General features: G+C 33.1%; 1 protein-coding gene across 2 annotated transcripts in view; it reads right to left on the reverse strand.

Moving 5' to 3' along the window:
* The window catches only part of LOC132562781 (E3 ubiquitin-protein ligase CBL-B-like), a 40,666-nt gene that overhangs the window by 2,254 nt on the left and 20,318 nt on the right, over positions 1–18,094 (reverse strand). The window contains exons 4-10 of one of the 2 annotated variants that reach the window (XM_060227549.1): positions 16,733–16,870; positions 16,059–16,278; positions 7,303–7,467; positions 6,644–6,697; positions 5,746–5,879; positions 4,677–4,786; positions 1,797–2,000 (exon numbers count right to left, since the gene is read on the reverse strand). In XM_060227549.1, coding sequence (XP_060083532.1) covers positions 1,797–2,000; positions 4,677–4,786; positions 5,746–5,879; positions 6,644–6,697; positions 7,303–7,467; positions 16,059–16,278; positions 16,733–16,870 — 1,025 coding nt within the window. The remainder of the gene's footprint in view (positions 1–1,796; positions 2,001–4,676; positions 4,787–5,745; positions 5,880–6,643; positions 6,698–7,302; positions 7,468–16,058; positions 16,279–16,732; positions 16,871–18,094) is intronic. The other variant, XM_060227550.1, reaches the window with a different exon arrangement.

The following is an 18,094-nucleotide window of genomic DNA, read 5'->3' on the forward strand; positions in this document are numbered from 1 at the left end:
CTAAATCCTGATTTGAATCAGTAATTTTAGTTTGGATAACATCGGGTCTAAATCCTGATTTGAATCAGTAATTTTAGTTTGGATAACATCGGGTCTAAATCCTGATTTGAATCAGTAATTTTAGTTTGGATAACATCGGGTCTAAATCCTGATTTGAATCAGTAATTTTTAGTTTGGATAACATCGGGTCTAAATCCTGATTTGAATCAGTAATTTTTAGTTTGGATAACATTGGGTCTAAATCCTGATTTGAATCAGTAATTTTAGTTTGGATAACATCGGGTCTAAATCCTGATTTGAATCAGTAATTTTAGTTTGGATAACATCGGGTCTAAATCCTGATTTGAATCAGTAATTTTAGTTTGGATAACATCGGGTCTAAATCCTGATTTGAATCAGTAATTTTAGTTTGGATAACATCGGGTCTAAATCCTGATTTGAATCAGTAATTTTAGTTTGGATAACATCGGGTCTAAATCCTGATTTGAATCAGTAATTTTAGTTTGGATAACATCGGGTCTAAATCCTGATTTGAATCAGTAATTTTAGTTTGGATAACATCGGGTCTAAATCCTGATTTGAATCAGTAATTTTAGTTTGGATAACATCGGGTCTAAATCCTGATTTGAATCAGTAATTTTTCAGTCACTTCAATTGTAAAGCAAGGGAAAAGTGATTTTCTTGAAATTAATTTTTGTCAAAACATTGGCACATCTGATAATATTGTCAATATATACACAGAAAGTTACCTGTACGTAACACATGGCTAATTACCGTGTATCAGTCCAACATACACACATCACTAGAACAATGAAGTGCTTTAACTGATAGAGTCTGTATCTGTGTGTGATTTGTCTAGAGCTTGTCCAATGTTTTCTATAACAGGTAAAAACTTTCTAGTGCCGAGTTTATCATACAAATATCTATTCATGATAAAGTCATATTGATATGATCTGTAGCTTCAAACATTGTTTCTTCTAGTGTATCAAAAGCAAATTTTAGCTTCGTTTTATTGTCATTTCGTAAAATATTATCAGTAAGGGTAGCGTACACGCATTTGGGCGGAATGACACTATTGCCAATGTATTTGATTAAAGTTGTTATTACAGGTTTTGTTGTTTGGATAACTAAACAATGAAAACAGAAAGAAACTTATTTATTTCTGGTTATTTACTGTATACCATGCTTTAGTAGCCTGTATTCATTCAACCGTAACCCACACAAGGAAACTGATATCGTCAACCTTGTTCAACATCTTAAGTTAATTCGGTTCTTCAGTCATAATATTTTCCATGGTCCCTCGAATTTCGTGATATCGAGTTTCGACTGTATGTAAAAACTGATTCTACAGATGGTGGTAATGGTGGCCATCTTGATTTCATTTTCACATCAAACATAATAGAAATTGATGAGTGGCCTAAAGGCTCAGATGAGCTTAAAATGTGTCCAACATATTTTTTGATGGATAGAAAAGCTGCAGCCTCATGGAGTGTAAAGAACAGCAGAGAAGCATATATAGAAGGCATTAAAGGCAGCATACACAACAAATAATAACAAACACAGCGATAAAGAACACATTCAACATAGTGCAGTACCCATGAAATGATGATGTAATACACATAGTGCAGTACCCCTGAAATGATGATGTAATACACATGGTGCAGTACCCATGAAATGATGATGTAATACACATAGCGCAGTACCCATGAAATGATGATGTAATACACATAAAATGTGTGGAAATACACATTATCTGTAATGAGGTGTGCACTACACATAAACTGGTGACATCATACCTCCTTTGTGGCTATAGTCAGACAACTCATTGTGGTTTTGCGTGGTGTCTGAGCTACTGTGAGGTGAGTTAGCCATGGGATGTGATTCAAAAGCTGAATTGGTGTCAGGAGGAAAGGAAGAGGGAGGAAAATGTCCGGCATAGCTCTCGCTCACTGGAATAGCATTGGTGGGAACATCATAACGAAGCTCGGCATAAGAAATACCTAGAGGAAGAGAGAGTGGAAGGCATCAACAGAGAGACAGAATACATCCAAAGCATTATTCACTACAAAGGTATATGGTCTTAATCAAACTTTTCAAAGACGTAATTAAATTTCTCTTTTTTAATCTTAATATCTTTACATGTTTATGTTAATATTTATTATTCATTTCAATGCCTCCGCTAGGAATCGAAACCAGGATCCCTGCCTCACTAGTCTGACGCTCAACCAATCGAGCTAAAGAGAAGTTCTCTCTAGCCGAGTGGTATATTGTGGCTAGTATTTACCAGGGTTACAGAGCTACAGAGAAGTTCTCTCTAGCCGTGTGGTATATTGTGGCTTGTATTTTACCAGGGTTACAGAGCTACAGAGAAGTTCTCTCTAGCCGAGTGGTATATTGTGGCTAGTATTTACCATGGTTACAGAGCTACAGAGAAGTTCTCTCTAGCCGAGTGGTATATTGTGGCTAGTATTTTACCATGGTTACAGAGCTACAGAGAAGTTCTCTCTAGCCGAGTGGTATATTGCGGCTAGTATTTTACCAGGGTTACAGAGCTACAGAGAAGTTCTCTCTAGCCGAGTGGTATATTGTGGCTAGTATTTTACCAGGGTTACAGAGCTACAGAGAAGTTCTCTCTAGCCGAGTGGTGTATTGTGGCTAGTATGTTACCATGGTTACACTAATATTTCTGGTATCAACATTGTTATCCTTGTCTCATTAAATATCAGAGGTTATCTGGAACATGGTGATGTAATATGGTTTCTTATGAAGTTTTAAACCAATAAAACAGTCTTATTTTGGTCCTTTTTTATTTTTGAAATCTAAATCAAATAAAAAAAAACTGAGGCTGTACAGGTTTGGTGAGGCTTAAAAGGGGTCTTAGACCTCTAAAACTGAAACTTTAACGAATCAGGACAATAGAATTACATTTAATCAGCATTTTGTTTATATTGAAACATGTCTTTACAATATATTGATTTTGTCTTAACAATATATTATTTTTCTCTTTTTACAATATATCATTTTTGTCTTTACAATATATTGATTTTGTCTTAACAATATATTATTTTTCTCTTTTTACAATATATCATTTTTGTCTTTACAATATATTGATTTTGTCTCAAAAATATATTATTTTTCTCTTTAAAATGTATTGATTTTATCATTATATTATGTTATTTTTGTTTTTACATTGTGCTATTTTTACCTTTACAATATATCACTTTTTACATTATCTTATGCTTTATAATTTCACCTCTAGATGTTACATGTATGTATGATAAATAAAAAAACTATGGATCGTATTTAAAAACCAAAAAGTGTGAAGCTTTCACTGATGTTTTCATTTTGTTTTTTAATTTTAGAATAACCTTTTTTTTATTTGATGTTAAAGATGGTGACTTTCTGAAGTGTTAATATGAATCCTCAGTATACAGACCAAAGAAACAGCAAGTCAACAGAAATCACAGCCAGAAACAAAAACTAATACATATATACATACACTTAATGGAAGTGAAATCGTTTTTTATAATTCCAATTTCTGATATATTGTGATTGAATGTCAAATATTTCTCAAGTCTATTTTAATGCCAACCAATGACAGGTAATGTTTGGTGCAGACATTGATGTCCAAGAGACAAATATGTGGTTCATTACAGGGTGCAGCAGGCAACTCATCAGACATTTTGAAAGATTTGACAGGTCACTGTAAATCAGTCAACCACAGACTTATTTAAGTTACTTAAACTGGTTCAATTGGTACAGAGACATAATGTAGGGTGGAGTAAGGGATACAGATGGTGAGACATAATGTAGGTGGGAGTAAGGGATATAGCGAGTGAGACATAATGTAGGGGGGAGTAAGGGATACAGTGAGTGAGACATAATGTAGGGGGGGGAGTTAGGGATACAGAGGGTGAGACATAATGTAGGGGGGAGTAAAAGATACAGAGGGTGAGACATAATGGGGGGGGAGTAAGGAGACATAATGATACAGAGGGTGAGACATACAAGGGTGAGACATAATGTAGGGGGGAGTAAGGGATACAGAGACATAATGTAGGGGGAGTAAGGGATACAGAGGTGTGAGACATAATGTATGTAGGGGGGAGTAAGGGGGGGGGAGTAAGGGATACAGAGGGTGAGACATAATGTAGGGGGGGGAGTAAGGGATACAGAGGGTGAGACATAATGTAGGGGGGGAGTAAGGGATACAGAGGGTGAGACATAATGTAGGGGGGAGTAAGGGATACAGAGGGTGAGACATAATGTAGGGGGGAGTAAGGGATACAGAGGGTGAGACATAATGTAGGGGGGAGTAAGGGATACAGAGGGTGAGACATAATGTAGGGGGTGAGACATAATGGGGGGAGAAAATTAATGGAAATCAACAGAAATAGGAGGTTTGGAATAGGACAAAACAGATCAATGATGAGGATTAGAGGGCTGTACATTTGATGGTGAAGAGGCTAGTTATTGGTGGTCTGGGTAGGGGGGATAGTAAAAAGTGAGGGAATTGAAGGAAAAGAAAGAATAAGGAGACAAAGTGAAAAGGAACAATGAGCAGAGGTAAGTATGAGGGAAGAAAGCAGGCGATAATTAAAGGAGGACTTTAGAACACATGAGTTGAATGTTGACAGAAAGTGAATCATCTGACCAGGCTGTGTATGATTACTTACCTGTTCCATCACTGGCTTCTGTACACACGTTCTTTGGCACGGGTTGGGGAATAAGATGTTTGTCTTGTGGAGCGCCCTCTACCGGTGGTGTGGGGGGCAGCTGTCTGCGACTGTAATATGCCAAAGCTTTCTACATACAATTTTGTCACTGATCACCAATGGTTGATGCAAGGCATTCACAAGGAAACAAAACACAAAACAATCGCTGACTTTGATTAAGAAGTAGTGTGTAGGTCCCATGGGCTTATTGTCCTTTAATAAACCTAACATTGATTTTGAGTAAGAAGTAATTTGCTTGCCCTGTGCTTATTGTCATGCAATAAGCCCATCACTAACTAAGCATAAGAAGTGATATGTTGGCCACTGGGCTTATTGTCACTCAAGTGACTCTGAGTAAGAAGTGATATGTTGGCCACTGGGCTTATTGTCACTCCATTGAATTTGAGTAAGAAGTGATATGTTGACCACTGGGCTTATTGTCACTCAAGTGACTCTGAGTAAGAAGTGATATGTTGGCCACTGGGCTTATTGTCACTCAAGTGACTCTGAGTAAGAAGTAATATGTTGGCCACTGGGCTTATTGTCACTCAAGTGACTCTGAGTAAGAAGTAATATGTTGACCCATAAAGAATTGTCCTATCGACTTATTGTCCTGTAGTATACCTACCTCTGACTTTACATGACAGAAGTTATATATTTAACAACAGTTTTATAACAGAGTCAAGGTGTACAAACATTTTTGTTTTAATGTATTTATCTTACAATAACCTCAGGAGCCAACAAATTATTTCTAGCTTAAAGTTTGGGGTGGGCTTATCACAGGACAATGAAATAACATTTGTTTGTAGTTCTATTGAAGCACATATGGTTAATTAAGTTGGTTTTTGTCTAGTTACTTCAGAATTCAAAATATCATCAACATTTTAAGTTGGAGGAGACTCAGATTTTTCTTCCTTTTTCCAACAATAAATTCAATATACATTCAGGAAAAATCAATACTACTAAAAATAGCCGATCATGTGACCTTGAAAGATTTTGGTTCAACAGTCACACGTTATTACATACTTACTGAGGTGGTTTTGGTGATGATGTGGGTGAAACATTCGGTGATGGGGCTGGTGAGGCTCTCCGAGGGGGAACTGGTGGGGGTAAATCTCTTTTTGGAACACTGGGGGACTCAAACGGTGACCGGTTGTCTCGACACTAACAAAAAAAAACATTCTGAGTTGAAAACTTTATATTTTGCTAAACTACTTTGCATTGTTTTTCATATCAATGCAAGATTTCTATAAAGCCTGTAATTATAAAAATCTAATCTAATTACTATTCATGTGCCTTAAAGTTTGCCATGAAATGTCCCAGGGGTGCAGAAAAATAAAATGATTGCAGGCCCTGGAGGGATTAATGGGATTCACCCAGTTACAAGAGAATGCTTGAATTTGTTTCTTTAATTTTAATCACTATCTAAAAAAAATGCCCATGTTCAGGGCAAGAGAACCTGACTTACTCTGATAAAAGTACTAAGGGCCTGGAGACTGTAGATAGAATGTTACCCTGTTAACAGTACTAAGGCCTGGAGACTGTAGATAGAATGTTACCCTGTTAACAGTACTAAGGGCCTGGAGACTGTAGATAGAATGTTACTTACCCTGTTAACAGTACTAAGGCCTGGAGACTGTAGATAGAATGTTACCCTGTTAACAGTACTAAGGCCTGGAGACTGTAGATAGAATGTTACCCTGTTAACAGTACTAAGGCCTGGAGACTGTAGATAGAATGTTACCCTGTTAACAGTACTAAGGCCTGGAGACTGTAGATAGAATGTTACCCTGTTAACAGTACTAAGGCCTGGAGACTGTAGACAGAATGTTACCCTGTTAACAGTACTAAGGCCTGGAGACTGTAGACAGAATGTTACCCTGTTAACAGTACTAAGGCCTGGAGACTGTAGACAGAATGTTACTTACCCTGTTAACAGCACTAAGAGCTTGGAGACTGTTGGACATCCACTGACCTGAATCCTGTGTAAGTAGATTTTAGTTAAATCTCAGAACTATCAACTGATAAACAGAATCTTGTATTAGTTCTAATTATAATTTGATACAAATTTCACAGCATTTTAAAATGAAACCAAATTGATATTAAATATACAAAGCATGTAATATTTCCACTGATTGTAAAAATAACAAGTTTGATATTTTTACAATTGTTCTACCAATCAAATCTGAGTGTTTTCAGTACAATTATTAATTCTTCCCACCGTACAATGTTGTATCCTTAAGGCATGATAATTCTGGTAAATATTGTGAAAATATAGGTGCAAAAAAATCAAAATGGTAGAAACTTTATTGTAATCTGTTCTTGACTGAAACTTCTGTGATAATTCTTAAGAAGTTGTTCTTTTCCAAAATAAATCGGAATAACATCCTGTGACATGGTTTTCATTTGAGGCAGGTCAGTCAACCCATCACCAGTAGCAGAACATCAGGCAAGTCAATCAACTGACTTTAATCTTCTTAACAAAATAAACTGTAAAAACTTAAGTTTATTGACCAGAACAACAAAATAAATAAACAAATACAATATACCAACATGTCAACATAATCTGATTGAAATTAGTGCTTACCATAACATCTGGATCATCATCCTCGTCCATATTAGTGTGGGTATTGGCAGGGCGATAACTATCGTTTCCTCGGCAGTGACCGTGTGGCGTGAAGGGGTCAACTACAACCTGTTCTGTCCCTTTAATTTCACATCGGCAAAAAGGACATCCTTGACCATCAGAATCCTGAATAAAAATATGCAAAAGATCAAAGTTACAACTAGATCTATCAAGATATACACCTAAGGGACCACCGTCAGAAACTCGTTAGACTCTGTCATTTCACTCCAACGATATAGCAGAGTCTCATAGGTTTCTGATGATGCTAGGGGGGTAAACATGGATGGTATCTTATTCCAGATCAAACTTCACCAAAATCTATCAAAATCTACCAGTTTTACTTCTACCAAAATCTACTTCTACCAATTCTACTTCTACCAATTCTACTTCTATCAAAATCTACCAATTCTACTTCTACCAATTCTACTTCTACCAATTCTACTTCTACCAATTCTACTTCTATCAATTCTACTTCTACCAATTCTACTTCTACCAATTCTACTTCTATCAAAATCTACCAATTCTACTTCTACCAATTCTACTTCTATCAAAATCTACCAATTCTACTTCTACCAATTCTACTTCTATCATAATCTACCAATTCTACTTCTATCATAATCTACCGATTCTACTTCTATCAATTCTACTTCTACCAATTCTACTTCTACCAATTCTACTTCTATCAAAATCTACCAATTCTACTTCTACCAATTCTACTTCTATCAAAATCTACCAATTCTACTTCTACCAATTCTACTTCTACCAATTCTACTTCTACCAATTCTACTTCTACCAATTCTACTTCTATCAAAATCTACCAATTCTACCTCTACCAATTCTACTTCTATCAAAATCTACCAATTCTACTTCTACCAATTCTACTTCTATCAAAATCTACCAATTCTACTTCTATCAAAATCTACCAATTCTACTTCTATCAAAATCTACCAATTCTACTTCTACCAATTCTACTTCTACCAATTCTACTTCTATCAATTCTACTTCTACCAATTCTACTTCTACCAATTCTACTTCTATCAAAATCTACCAATTCTACTTCTACCAATTCTACTTCTATCAAAATCTACCAATTCTACTTCTATCAAAATCTACCAATTCTACTTCTACCAATTCTACTTCTACCAATTCTACTTCTATCAAAATCTACCAATTCTACTTCTACCAATTCTACTTCTATCAAAATCTACCAATTCTACTTCTATCAAAATCTACCAATTCTACTTCTACCAATTCTACTTCTATCAAAATCTACCAATTCTACTTCTATCAATTCTACTTCTACCAATTCTACTTCTACCAATTCTACTTCTATCAAAATCTACCAATTCTACTTCTACCAATTCTACTTCTATCAAAATCTACCAATCTACTTCTATCAATTCTACTTCTACCAATTCTACTTCTACCAATTCTACTTCTATCAAAATCTACCAATTCTACTTCTACCAATTCTACTTCTATCAAAATCTACCAATTCTACTTCTATCAAAATCTACCAATTCTACCAATTCTACTCTATCAAAAACTACCAATTCTACTTCTATAAAAATCTACCAATTCTACTTCTATCAATTCTACTTCTACCAATTCTACTTCTACCAATTCTACTTCTACCAATTCTACTTCTATCAATTCTACTTCTACCAATTCTACTTCTATCATAATCTACCAATTCTACTTCTATCATAATCTACCAATTCTACTTCTATCAATTCTACTTCTACCAATTCTACTTCTACCAATTCTACTTCTATCAAAATCTACCAATTCTACTTCTATCAAAATCTACCAATTCTACTTCTATCAAAATCTACCAATTCTACTTCTATCAATTCTACTTCTACCAATTCTACTTCTATCAAAATCTGCTAATTTTACTTCTACCAATTCTACTTCTATCATAATCTACCAATTCTACTTCTATCATAATCTACCAATTCTACTTCTATCAATTCTACTTCTACCAATTCTACTTCTACCAATTCTACTTCTATCAAAATCTGCCAATTCTACTTCTACCAATTCTACTTCTATCAAAATCTACCAATTCTACTTCTATCAAAATCTACCAATTCTACTTCTATCAAAATCTACCAATTCTACTTCTACCAATTCTACTTCTATCAAAATCTACCAATTCTACTTCTATCAAAATCTACCAATTCTACTTCTATCAAAATCTACCAATTCTACTTCTATCAAAATCTACCAATTCTACTTCTACCAATTCTACTTCTATCAAAATCTACCAATTCTACTTCTATCAAAATCTACCAATTCTACTTCTATCAATTCTACTTCTACCAATTCTACTTCTACCAATTCTACTTCTATCAAAATCTACCAATTCTACTTCTACCAATTCTACTTCTACCAATTCTACTTCTATCAAAATCTACCAATTCTACTTCTACCAATTCTACTTCTATCAAAATCTACCAATTCTACTTCTATCAAAATCTACCAATTCTACTTCTAACAATTCTACTTCTATCAAAATCTACCAATTCTACTTCTATCAAAAACTACCAAATCTACTTCTACCAATTCTACTTCTACCAATTCTACTTCTATCAAAATCTACCAATTCTACTTCTATCAAAATCTACCAATTCTACTTCTACCAATTCTACTTCTATCAAAATCTACCAATTCTATCATAATCTACCAATTCTACTTCTATCAAAATCTACCAATTCTACTTCTATCAAAATCTACCAATTCTACTTCTATCAAAATCTGCTAATTTTACTTCTACCAATTCTACTTCTACCAATTCTACTTCTATCAATTCTACTTCTACCAATTCTACTTCTATCAAAATCTGCCAATTCTACTTCTACCAATTCTACTTCTATCAAAATCTACCAATTCTACTTCTATCAAAATCTACCAATTCTACTTCTATCAAAATCTACCAATTCTACTTCTACCAATTCTACTTCTATCAAAATCTACCAATTCTACTTCTATCAAAATCTACCAATTCTACTTCTATCAAAATCTACCAATTCTACTTCTACCAATTCTACTTCTACCAATTCTACTTCTACCAATTCTACTTCTATCAAAATCTACCAATTCTACTTCTACCAATTCTACTTCTATCAAAATCTACCAATTCTACTTCTATCAAAATCTACCAATTCTACTTCTATCAAAATCTGCCAATTCTACTTCTACCAATTCTACTTCTATCAAAATCTACCAATTCTACTTCTATCAAAATCTACCAATTCTACTTCTATCAAAATCTACCAATTCTACTTCTACCAATTCTACTTCTATCAAAATCTACCTTCTACTTCTATCAATTCTACTTCTACCAATTCTACTTCTACCAATTCTACTTCTACCAATTCTACTTCTATCAAAATCTACCAATTCTACTTCTACCAATTCTACTTCTATCAAAATCTACCAATTCTACTTCTATCAAAATCTACCAATTCTACTTCTATCAAAATCTGCTAATTCTACTTCTACCAATTCTACTTCTATCAAAATCTACCAATTCTACTTCTATCAAAATCTACCAATTCTACTTCTATCAAAATCTACCAATTCTACTTCTACCAATTCTACTTCTATCAAAATCTACCAATTCTACTTCTATCAATTCTACTTCTACCAATTCTACTTCTACCAATTCTACTTCTATCAAAATCTACCAATTCTACTTCTATCAAAATCTACCAATTCTACTTCTATCAAAATCTACCAATTCTACTTCTATCAAAATCTGCTAATTTTACTTCTACCAATTCTACTTCTATCAAAATCTACCAATTCTACTTCTATCAAAATCTACCAATTCTACTTCTATCAAAATCTGCTAATTCTACTTCTACCAATTCTACTTCTATCAAAATCTACCAATTCTACTTCTACCAATTCTACTTCTATCAAAATCTACCAATTCTACTTCTACCAATTCTACTTCTACCAATTCTACTTCAACCAAAATATTGCAGCATAAATGATACACAAGCAAATAGAAAAGATATGTAAGTGAATAACCTATAGTGGACCTAAATATTAAACAAGAGGCCTAAAGGACCTGAATTGGGCACCTGTTCTTCAGCTTACAAGAAGATAGATATAAAAATAATATAGAATAGGAGAGGTAGATAGATAAAAAGGAATATAGAATAGGAGAGGTAGATAGATAAAAAAGAATAAAGAATAGGAGAGGTAGATAGATATAAAAATATATATATATATAGATATAAAAAGAATATAGAATAGGAGAGGCTGATAGATATAAAAAAGAATAAAGAATAGGAGAGGTAGATAGACATAAAAAAAGAATATAGGAGAAATATATAGATATAAATAGAATATAGAATAGGAGAGGCTGATAGATACCTGGTATAAAATAACATAGAATAGGATATGTAGATAGATAAAAAAAGAATATAGAATAGGATATGTAGATAGATAAAAAAGAACATAGAATAGGAGAGGTAGATAGATAAAAAGAACAAAAAGAACATAGAATAGGAGAGGTAGATAGATAAAAAGAACATAGAATAGGAGAGGTAGATAGAAAAAAAGAATATAGAATAGGAGAGGTAGATAGATAAAAAGAATATAGAATAGGAGAGATAGATAGATAAAAAAAATAAAGAATAGGAGAGGTAGATAGATAAAAAGAATATAGAATAGGAGAGATAGATAGATAAAAAGAATATAGAATAGGAGAGATAGATAGATAAAAAGAATATAGAATAGGAGAGGTAGATAGATAAAAAGAATAAAGAATAGGAGAGGTAGATAGATAAAAAGAATATAGAATAGGAGAGATAGATAGATAAAAAGAATAAAGAATAGAAGAGTTATATAGACATAAAAGAATATAGAATTGGAAAGGTAGATAGACATAAAAAGGAATAAAGAACAGATGAGAGAGATAGACAGATAGATACAAAAAAGAATAAAGAACAGAAGAGAGAGATAGACAGAGAGATATAAAAAGGAATATACAAAAGAAGAGAGAGATAGACAGATAGATATAAAAAGGAATATAGAACAGAAGAGAGAGATAGACAGATAGATATAAAAAGGAATATAGAACAGATGAGAGAGATAGACAGATAGATATAAAAGGAATATACAAAAGAAGAGAGAGATAGACAGATAGATACAAAAAAGAATATAGAACAGAAGAGAGAGATAGACAGATAGATACAAAAAAGAATATAGAACAGAAGAGAGAGATAGACAGATAGATACAAAAAAGAATATAAAATAGAAGAGAGAGATAGACAGATAGATATAAAAAAGAATAAAGAACAGAAGAGAGAGATAGACAGATAGATACAAAAAAGAATAAAGAACAGAAGAGAGAGATAGACAGATAGATACAAAAAAGAATAAAGAACAGAAGAGAGAGATAGACAGATAGATACAAAAAAGAATATAAAATAGAAGAGAGAGATAGACAGATAGATACAAAAAAGAATAAAGAACAGAAGAGAGAGATAGACAGATAGATATAAAAAAAAGAATATAAAATAGAAGAGAGAGATAGACAGATAGATATAAAAAAGAATAAAGAACAGAAGAGAGAGATAGACAGATAGATACAAAAAAGAATATAGAACAGAAGAGAGAGATAGACAGATAGATATAAAAAGGAATATACAAAAGAAGAGAGAGATAGATAGATATAAAAAGGAATATAGAACAGATGAGAGAGATAGACAGATAGATATAAAAAGGAATATACAAAAGAAGAGAGAGATAGACAGATAGATACAAAAAAGAATATAGAACAGAAGAGAGAGATAGACAGATAGATACAAAAAAGAATATAAAATAGAAGAGAGAGATAGACAGATAGATACAAAAAAGAATATAAGATAGAAGAGAGAGATAGACAGATAGATACAAAAAAGAATAAAGAACAGAAGAGAGAGATAGACAGATAGATATAAAAAAAAGAATATAAAATAGAAGAGAGAGATAGACAGATAGATATAAAAAAGAATAAAGAACAGAAGAGAGAGATAGACAGATAGATATAAAAAAGAATATACAAAAGAAGAGAGAGATAGACAGATAGATACAAAAAAGAATAAAGAACAGAAGAGAGAGATAGACAGATAGATATAAAAAAGAATAAAGAACAGAAGAGAGAGATAGACAGATAGATATAAAAAGGAATATAGAACAGAAGAGAGATAGACAGATAGATACAAAAAAGAATATAAAATAGAAGAGAGAGATAGACAGATAGATATAAAAAAGAATATAGAACAGAAGAGAGAGATAGACAGATAGATATAAAAAAGAATGTAAAATAGAAGAGAGAGATAGACAGATAGATACAAAAAAGAATGTAAAATAGAAGAGAGAGATAGACAGATAGATATAAAAAGGAATATAGAACAGAAGAGAGAGATAGACAGATAGATACAAAAAAGAATAAAGAACAGAAGAGAGAGATAGACAGATAGATATAAAAAAGAATAAAGAACAGAAGAGAGAGATAGACAGATAGATATAAAAAGGAATATAGAACAGAAGAGAGATAGACAGATAGATACAAAAAAGAATATAAAATAGAAGAGAGAGATAGACAGATAGATACAAAAAAGAATAAAGAACAGAAGAGAGAGATAGACAGATAGATATAAAAAGGAATATAGAACAGAAGAGAGAGATAGACAGATAGATATAAAAAAGAATATAAAATAGAAGAGAGAGATAGACAGATAGATATAAAAAAGAATACAGAACAGAAGAGAGAGATAGACAGATAGATATAAAAAAGAATGTAAAATAGAAGAGAGAGATAGACAGATAGATACAAAAAAGAATGTAAAATAGAAGAGAGAGATAGACAGATAGATATAAAAAGGAATATAGAACAGAAGAGAGAGATAGACAGATAGATATAAAAAGGAATATAGAACAGAAGAGAGAGATAGACAGATAGATACAAAAAAGAATGTAAAATAGAAGAGAGAGATAGACAGATAGATATAAAAAGGAATATAGAACAGAAGAGAGAGATAGACAGATAGATATAGAAAAGAATAAAGAACAGGAGAGAGAGATAGACAGATAGATACAAAAAAGAATAAAGAACAGATGAGAGAGATAGACAGATAGATATAAAAAAGAATATACAAAAGAAGAGAGAGATAGACAGATAGATATAGAAAAGAATAAAGAACAGGAGAGAAGGAAAAAAAGATATAAAACTGAACACAGGAGGAGAGGTAGCTATAGAAAGAATACAGAATAGAAGACAAGGAAAGATAAGAGATGAAGAGGAAAATGGTATAGTTTTGAAAAAAAAACATGACATTTGAGCCTCATAAAAAATATGGTTTAGCGGTAGAATAGAAAAAGTACTCAACAGAAAGTCTGACAACAGACTCACAAAACAAGTTTCTTCGTAGTGGAGATACAAGTTTGAACAGTGTGACAATGTCGTTGAACTGTCAGAGAATCTAGGTCATTATGTCCCAGTGAAGTAGTATTTCCTGGTGTACAAGTTGTAGTATCATTATCACATACCTACTCTTCATTATTACCAACCACTCACGGTCACATGACCTCTACAGCATCAAATAACAAAATCCTTATACTGCTTTGTATGCTGCACGATTGTACTATAACGGGGCTGATCAGCATATTATTTTAGATTTGAAAGTTTCATTGAACATATCTAAGATTTGACAAACAAAGGAAAATATCTGAAATACAGAGATGATATTGTATAAATCATTTTACACTGCTCTTCTTACTGTAAATTCAGACATTTTCATGGTGCTTTATTTTCATGATTTTTCAAACAATAATAATTATTTCCTGGAAACTTGATTTCACTGATAAATATTTCTCAAAAAATTTGCATTGTACTGACTTTAAGAGTTTTTAAATGAATTTGTGGTCATATGAATTTGTGAATTAAGAAAATCCATAAATTCAGTGAAAATAAATTCCTCACTAAAATTTGATATTTTACAGTAAGCAGTGATAAATCTACAATTTGTTTACACTAGTCCTTTTTATAACAAGAGGCCCAATGGACCTGAATTGCTCACCCATGGAAGACTATTTAAACAGTTAATTAAAATTTTGCAAATTTCAAAACCCATTTCCAGAAAACGCTACCACTCAAACACAATGACACTGGGCTTATATAATTATAAACTACTGAAAATAAGTAGTCTTCAGTTCCATAGCATTTTACAACTGTGACCTTGTTAGTGTAAAGATTGTGTATTTAAGCATAAAACTGGTATAAAATTATGACCCTTGACCCCTCTGCTATTGAGAAGATGTTCATAGATTTACTCATATTTGGCACAGTAACCTTGAAAGTGGGTCCAGATAATTTGTTTGAAGAAACTTTGTAGAATTCCATCACATCCTGATATAATTTCAACGTATAAATAGAGCAAGGATGACCTTAACCTTTCATGATTATATATATATATATATATAGATATAGATAGCAAGGGTGACCTTGACCTTGGGCCCCTGAAACACAACCAAAGCATACTGATAATTGATCTTTATATACAGTTTTACCAAAAATCTGTCAAAAAATGAAGTTGCTAGGTACTTACATTGAATAAGTACAGGATTGACATGGGCACAGTTATATGCCCCGCCCCCTCACCCCCTCCCCTCTCCATTTTTTGGTAGGCATGAAAAGATATAGAAGGCATTATTACCTGCCACTGTGTGAGACAAGGTGTACATAAAAGATGGCCACATGGCTCAATCTTAATATCCTTGTCGTTCTCAGCACAGATTTTACACAGCTGAAAAGTGGATCCCATCTCACAGTACAGTTCATACTGTTCCTCTGTCACTTGTATGTGGTCTTCCTGACAGTCCTGTACAAGGAAACTCAGATCAGGATTTATACTCCGGCCATCTGGATTCTTAAAACTGACAAAACATGTGTAGAGTTAGATGGTTATGTATATGTGTACAGTATAGGCTGTTCATTTGTCAATATGACTACTTCATCATTCTGAAGTGATTGTAACTAGTTTTCAAAATCTTCATACAATTTCTTTTAAGCTTTTACCTCCAAAAATACACAATCAATTTCACAATCGATCTGAAGGGTCGAGATTGAATTGTCTGTACTACATTATAATCATGTTGCAGGTTTTATTGGTATAAAGCTTTGACTTTATGTGAAACTGAGCCAAACATTAGAAAACATTATACACTATTAAACATGATTGACATTTCGCCTCATAATTACTTATGTCATTAAACAAGACATTTCCTACTTTTATTTTAGCAATACTTTGTACTTTCAAGTCTTTCCTATGAATGTTATTAAACTTTACCCACATGGCCTACTTTCATTTCAGCAATACTTTGTACTTACAAGCCTTCCCTCTGGCCGTCAAGTAGAGCTTGGCACAAGGATTTGTTTTGTGGAATAGTCTGTAATATCTGTCCCTCAGCAGTTACATAACCAATGGCCCACTGACCTAATTTGGTACAACTTGATCGGAACACATAACTGAAACAAGAAAATTGGGTCGTGTTACTGAGACAAGAATATATACCGGGTAGTCAAATTTTAGGCAGTGAAATTGGTGAAGAACTGACCTATAAATCTATGGCTTGATTCTGCAAACATCTAAGCCCATTTTTTTTAACTTAATCAGATAACACCTCAATTTCAACCAATCAGAAACCTCCAATGTGTATCCATGGTAACAGTTTTGGAACACCTAATATGTCAAATAATCGGCTATAATTAGCTGTGCACACTTTTACACATGTACACATAGTCCCTACATCTCTGTGTAGTTCCATTGAATTGGTTCCTATCATTAGGAGTAATCTAGGAAAGATCCATCTAATCAGGGGCACTATGTGGTTACCATAGCAACCAAATGACATCAGATGTTTCTTGAAAACGGTACCATTGTAATTGCTTTCCCTAAAAACCCTTATATTTCAATTTTCTGCCCAATGGAACAATATCTTAATATCAACCAACCAAACAACTAGAGGAATGTAAAAATAACAATTTTTGCTAAATCTACATTATACACACTGAAGGAACAGCCTGAGACTGATAAAACAGAATAATAGCTGATTCCAATTTGGTGGGAAAGGTTGTCTGATTTGATTTATACTGAATTGTAAACATCAATTCTGTTGGCGAGGAAAATACACACTAGAAATGTGAATATTTATATACATATCTACTTTGTAATTGGACAAAGAGTCCCCAAAAATTAAATATTTCCTACTAAAGAGATGAGCTTATCAATGATCAAACAGGAGACCACAAAAGGATCTTTTCTTTTACTTTATTTTTGGTTTTAAAAATCAGATTTTTTCCCTTCTTTTCTCTTTTTTCTTCTTAATTATATGAAATTTGAGAATTCCTCTCTAGAAACAGCATTAACAATCAACTTTCAAAAAAAAGGTTAAATTTTAAATATAAACTTTATTTATTTTACAACAATTACGAAACAAGTTATGTCAACTTATACTAATCACTCCTGTTGGCCCGGAGGTAAGCGCGCGAGGAGTCTTATTGTGGGAGGAAACTGGGGAAAACCCTCATGGTCGGGCAGTTGACCCTTACCTTCTCAAGTCCACTCCAGAAGTCAAACACCAGACAGCTAAGTGAAAGACGAGTACGTTACCACTGCACCACCCAACCACCCAAAAAGATACTATTTCTAGAGAGGTGGTAGTCAGTATTTTGTTTTTCTAAAAATCAAAA

Source organism: Ylistrum balloti, unplaced genomic scaffold (assembly GCF_031769215.1).
Source record: "Ylistrum balloti isolate Yb309-2 unplaced genomic scaffold, AGI_CSIRO_Ybal_v1 Utg371510, whole genome shotgun sequence".
In the NCBI taxonomy this organism is placed as follows: Eukaryota; Metazoa; Mollusca; class Bivalvia; order Pectinida; family Pectinidae; genus Ylistrum; species Ylistrum balloti.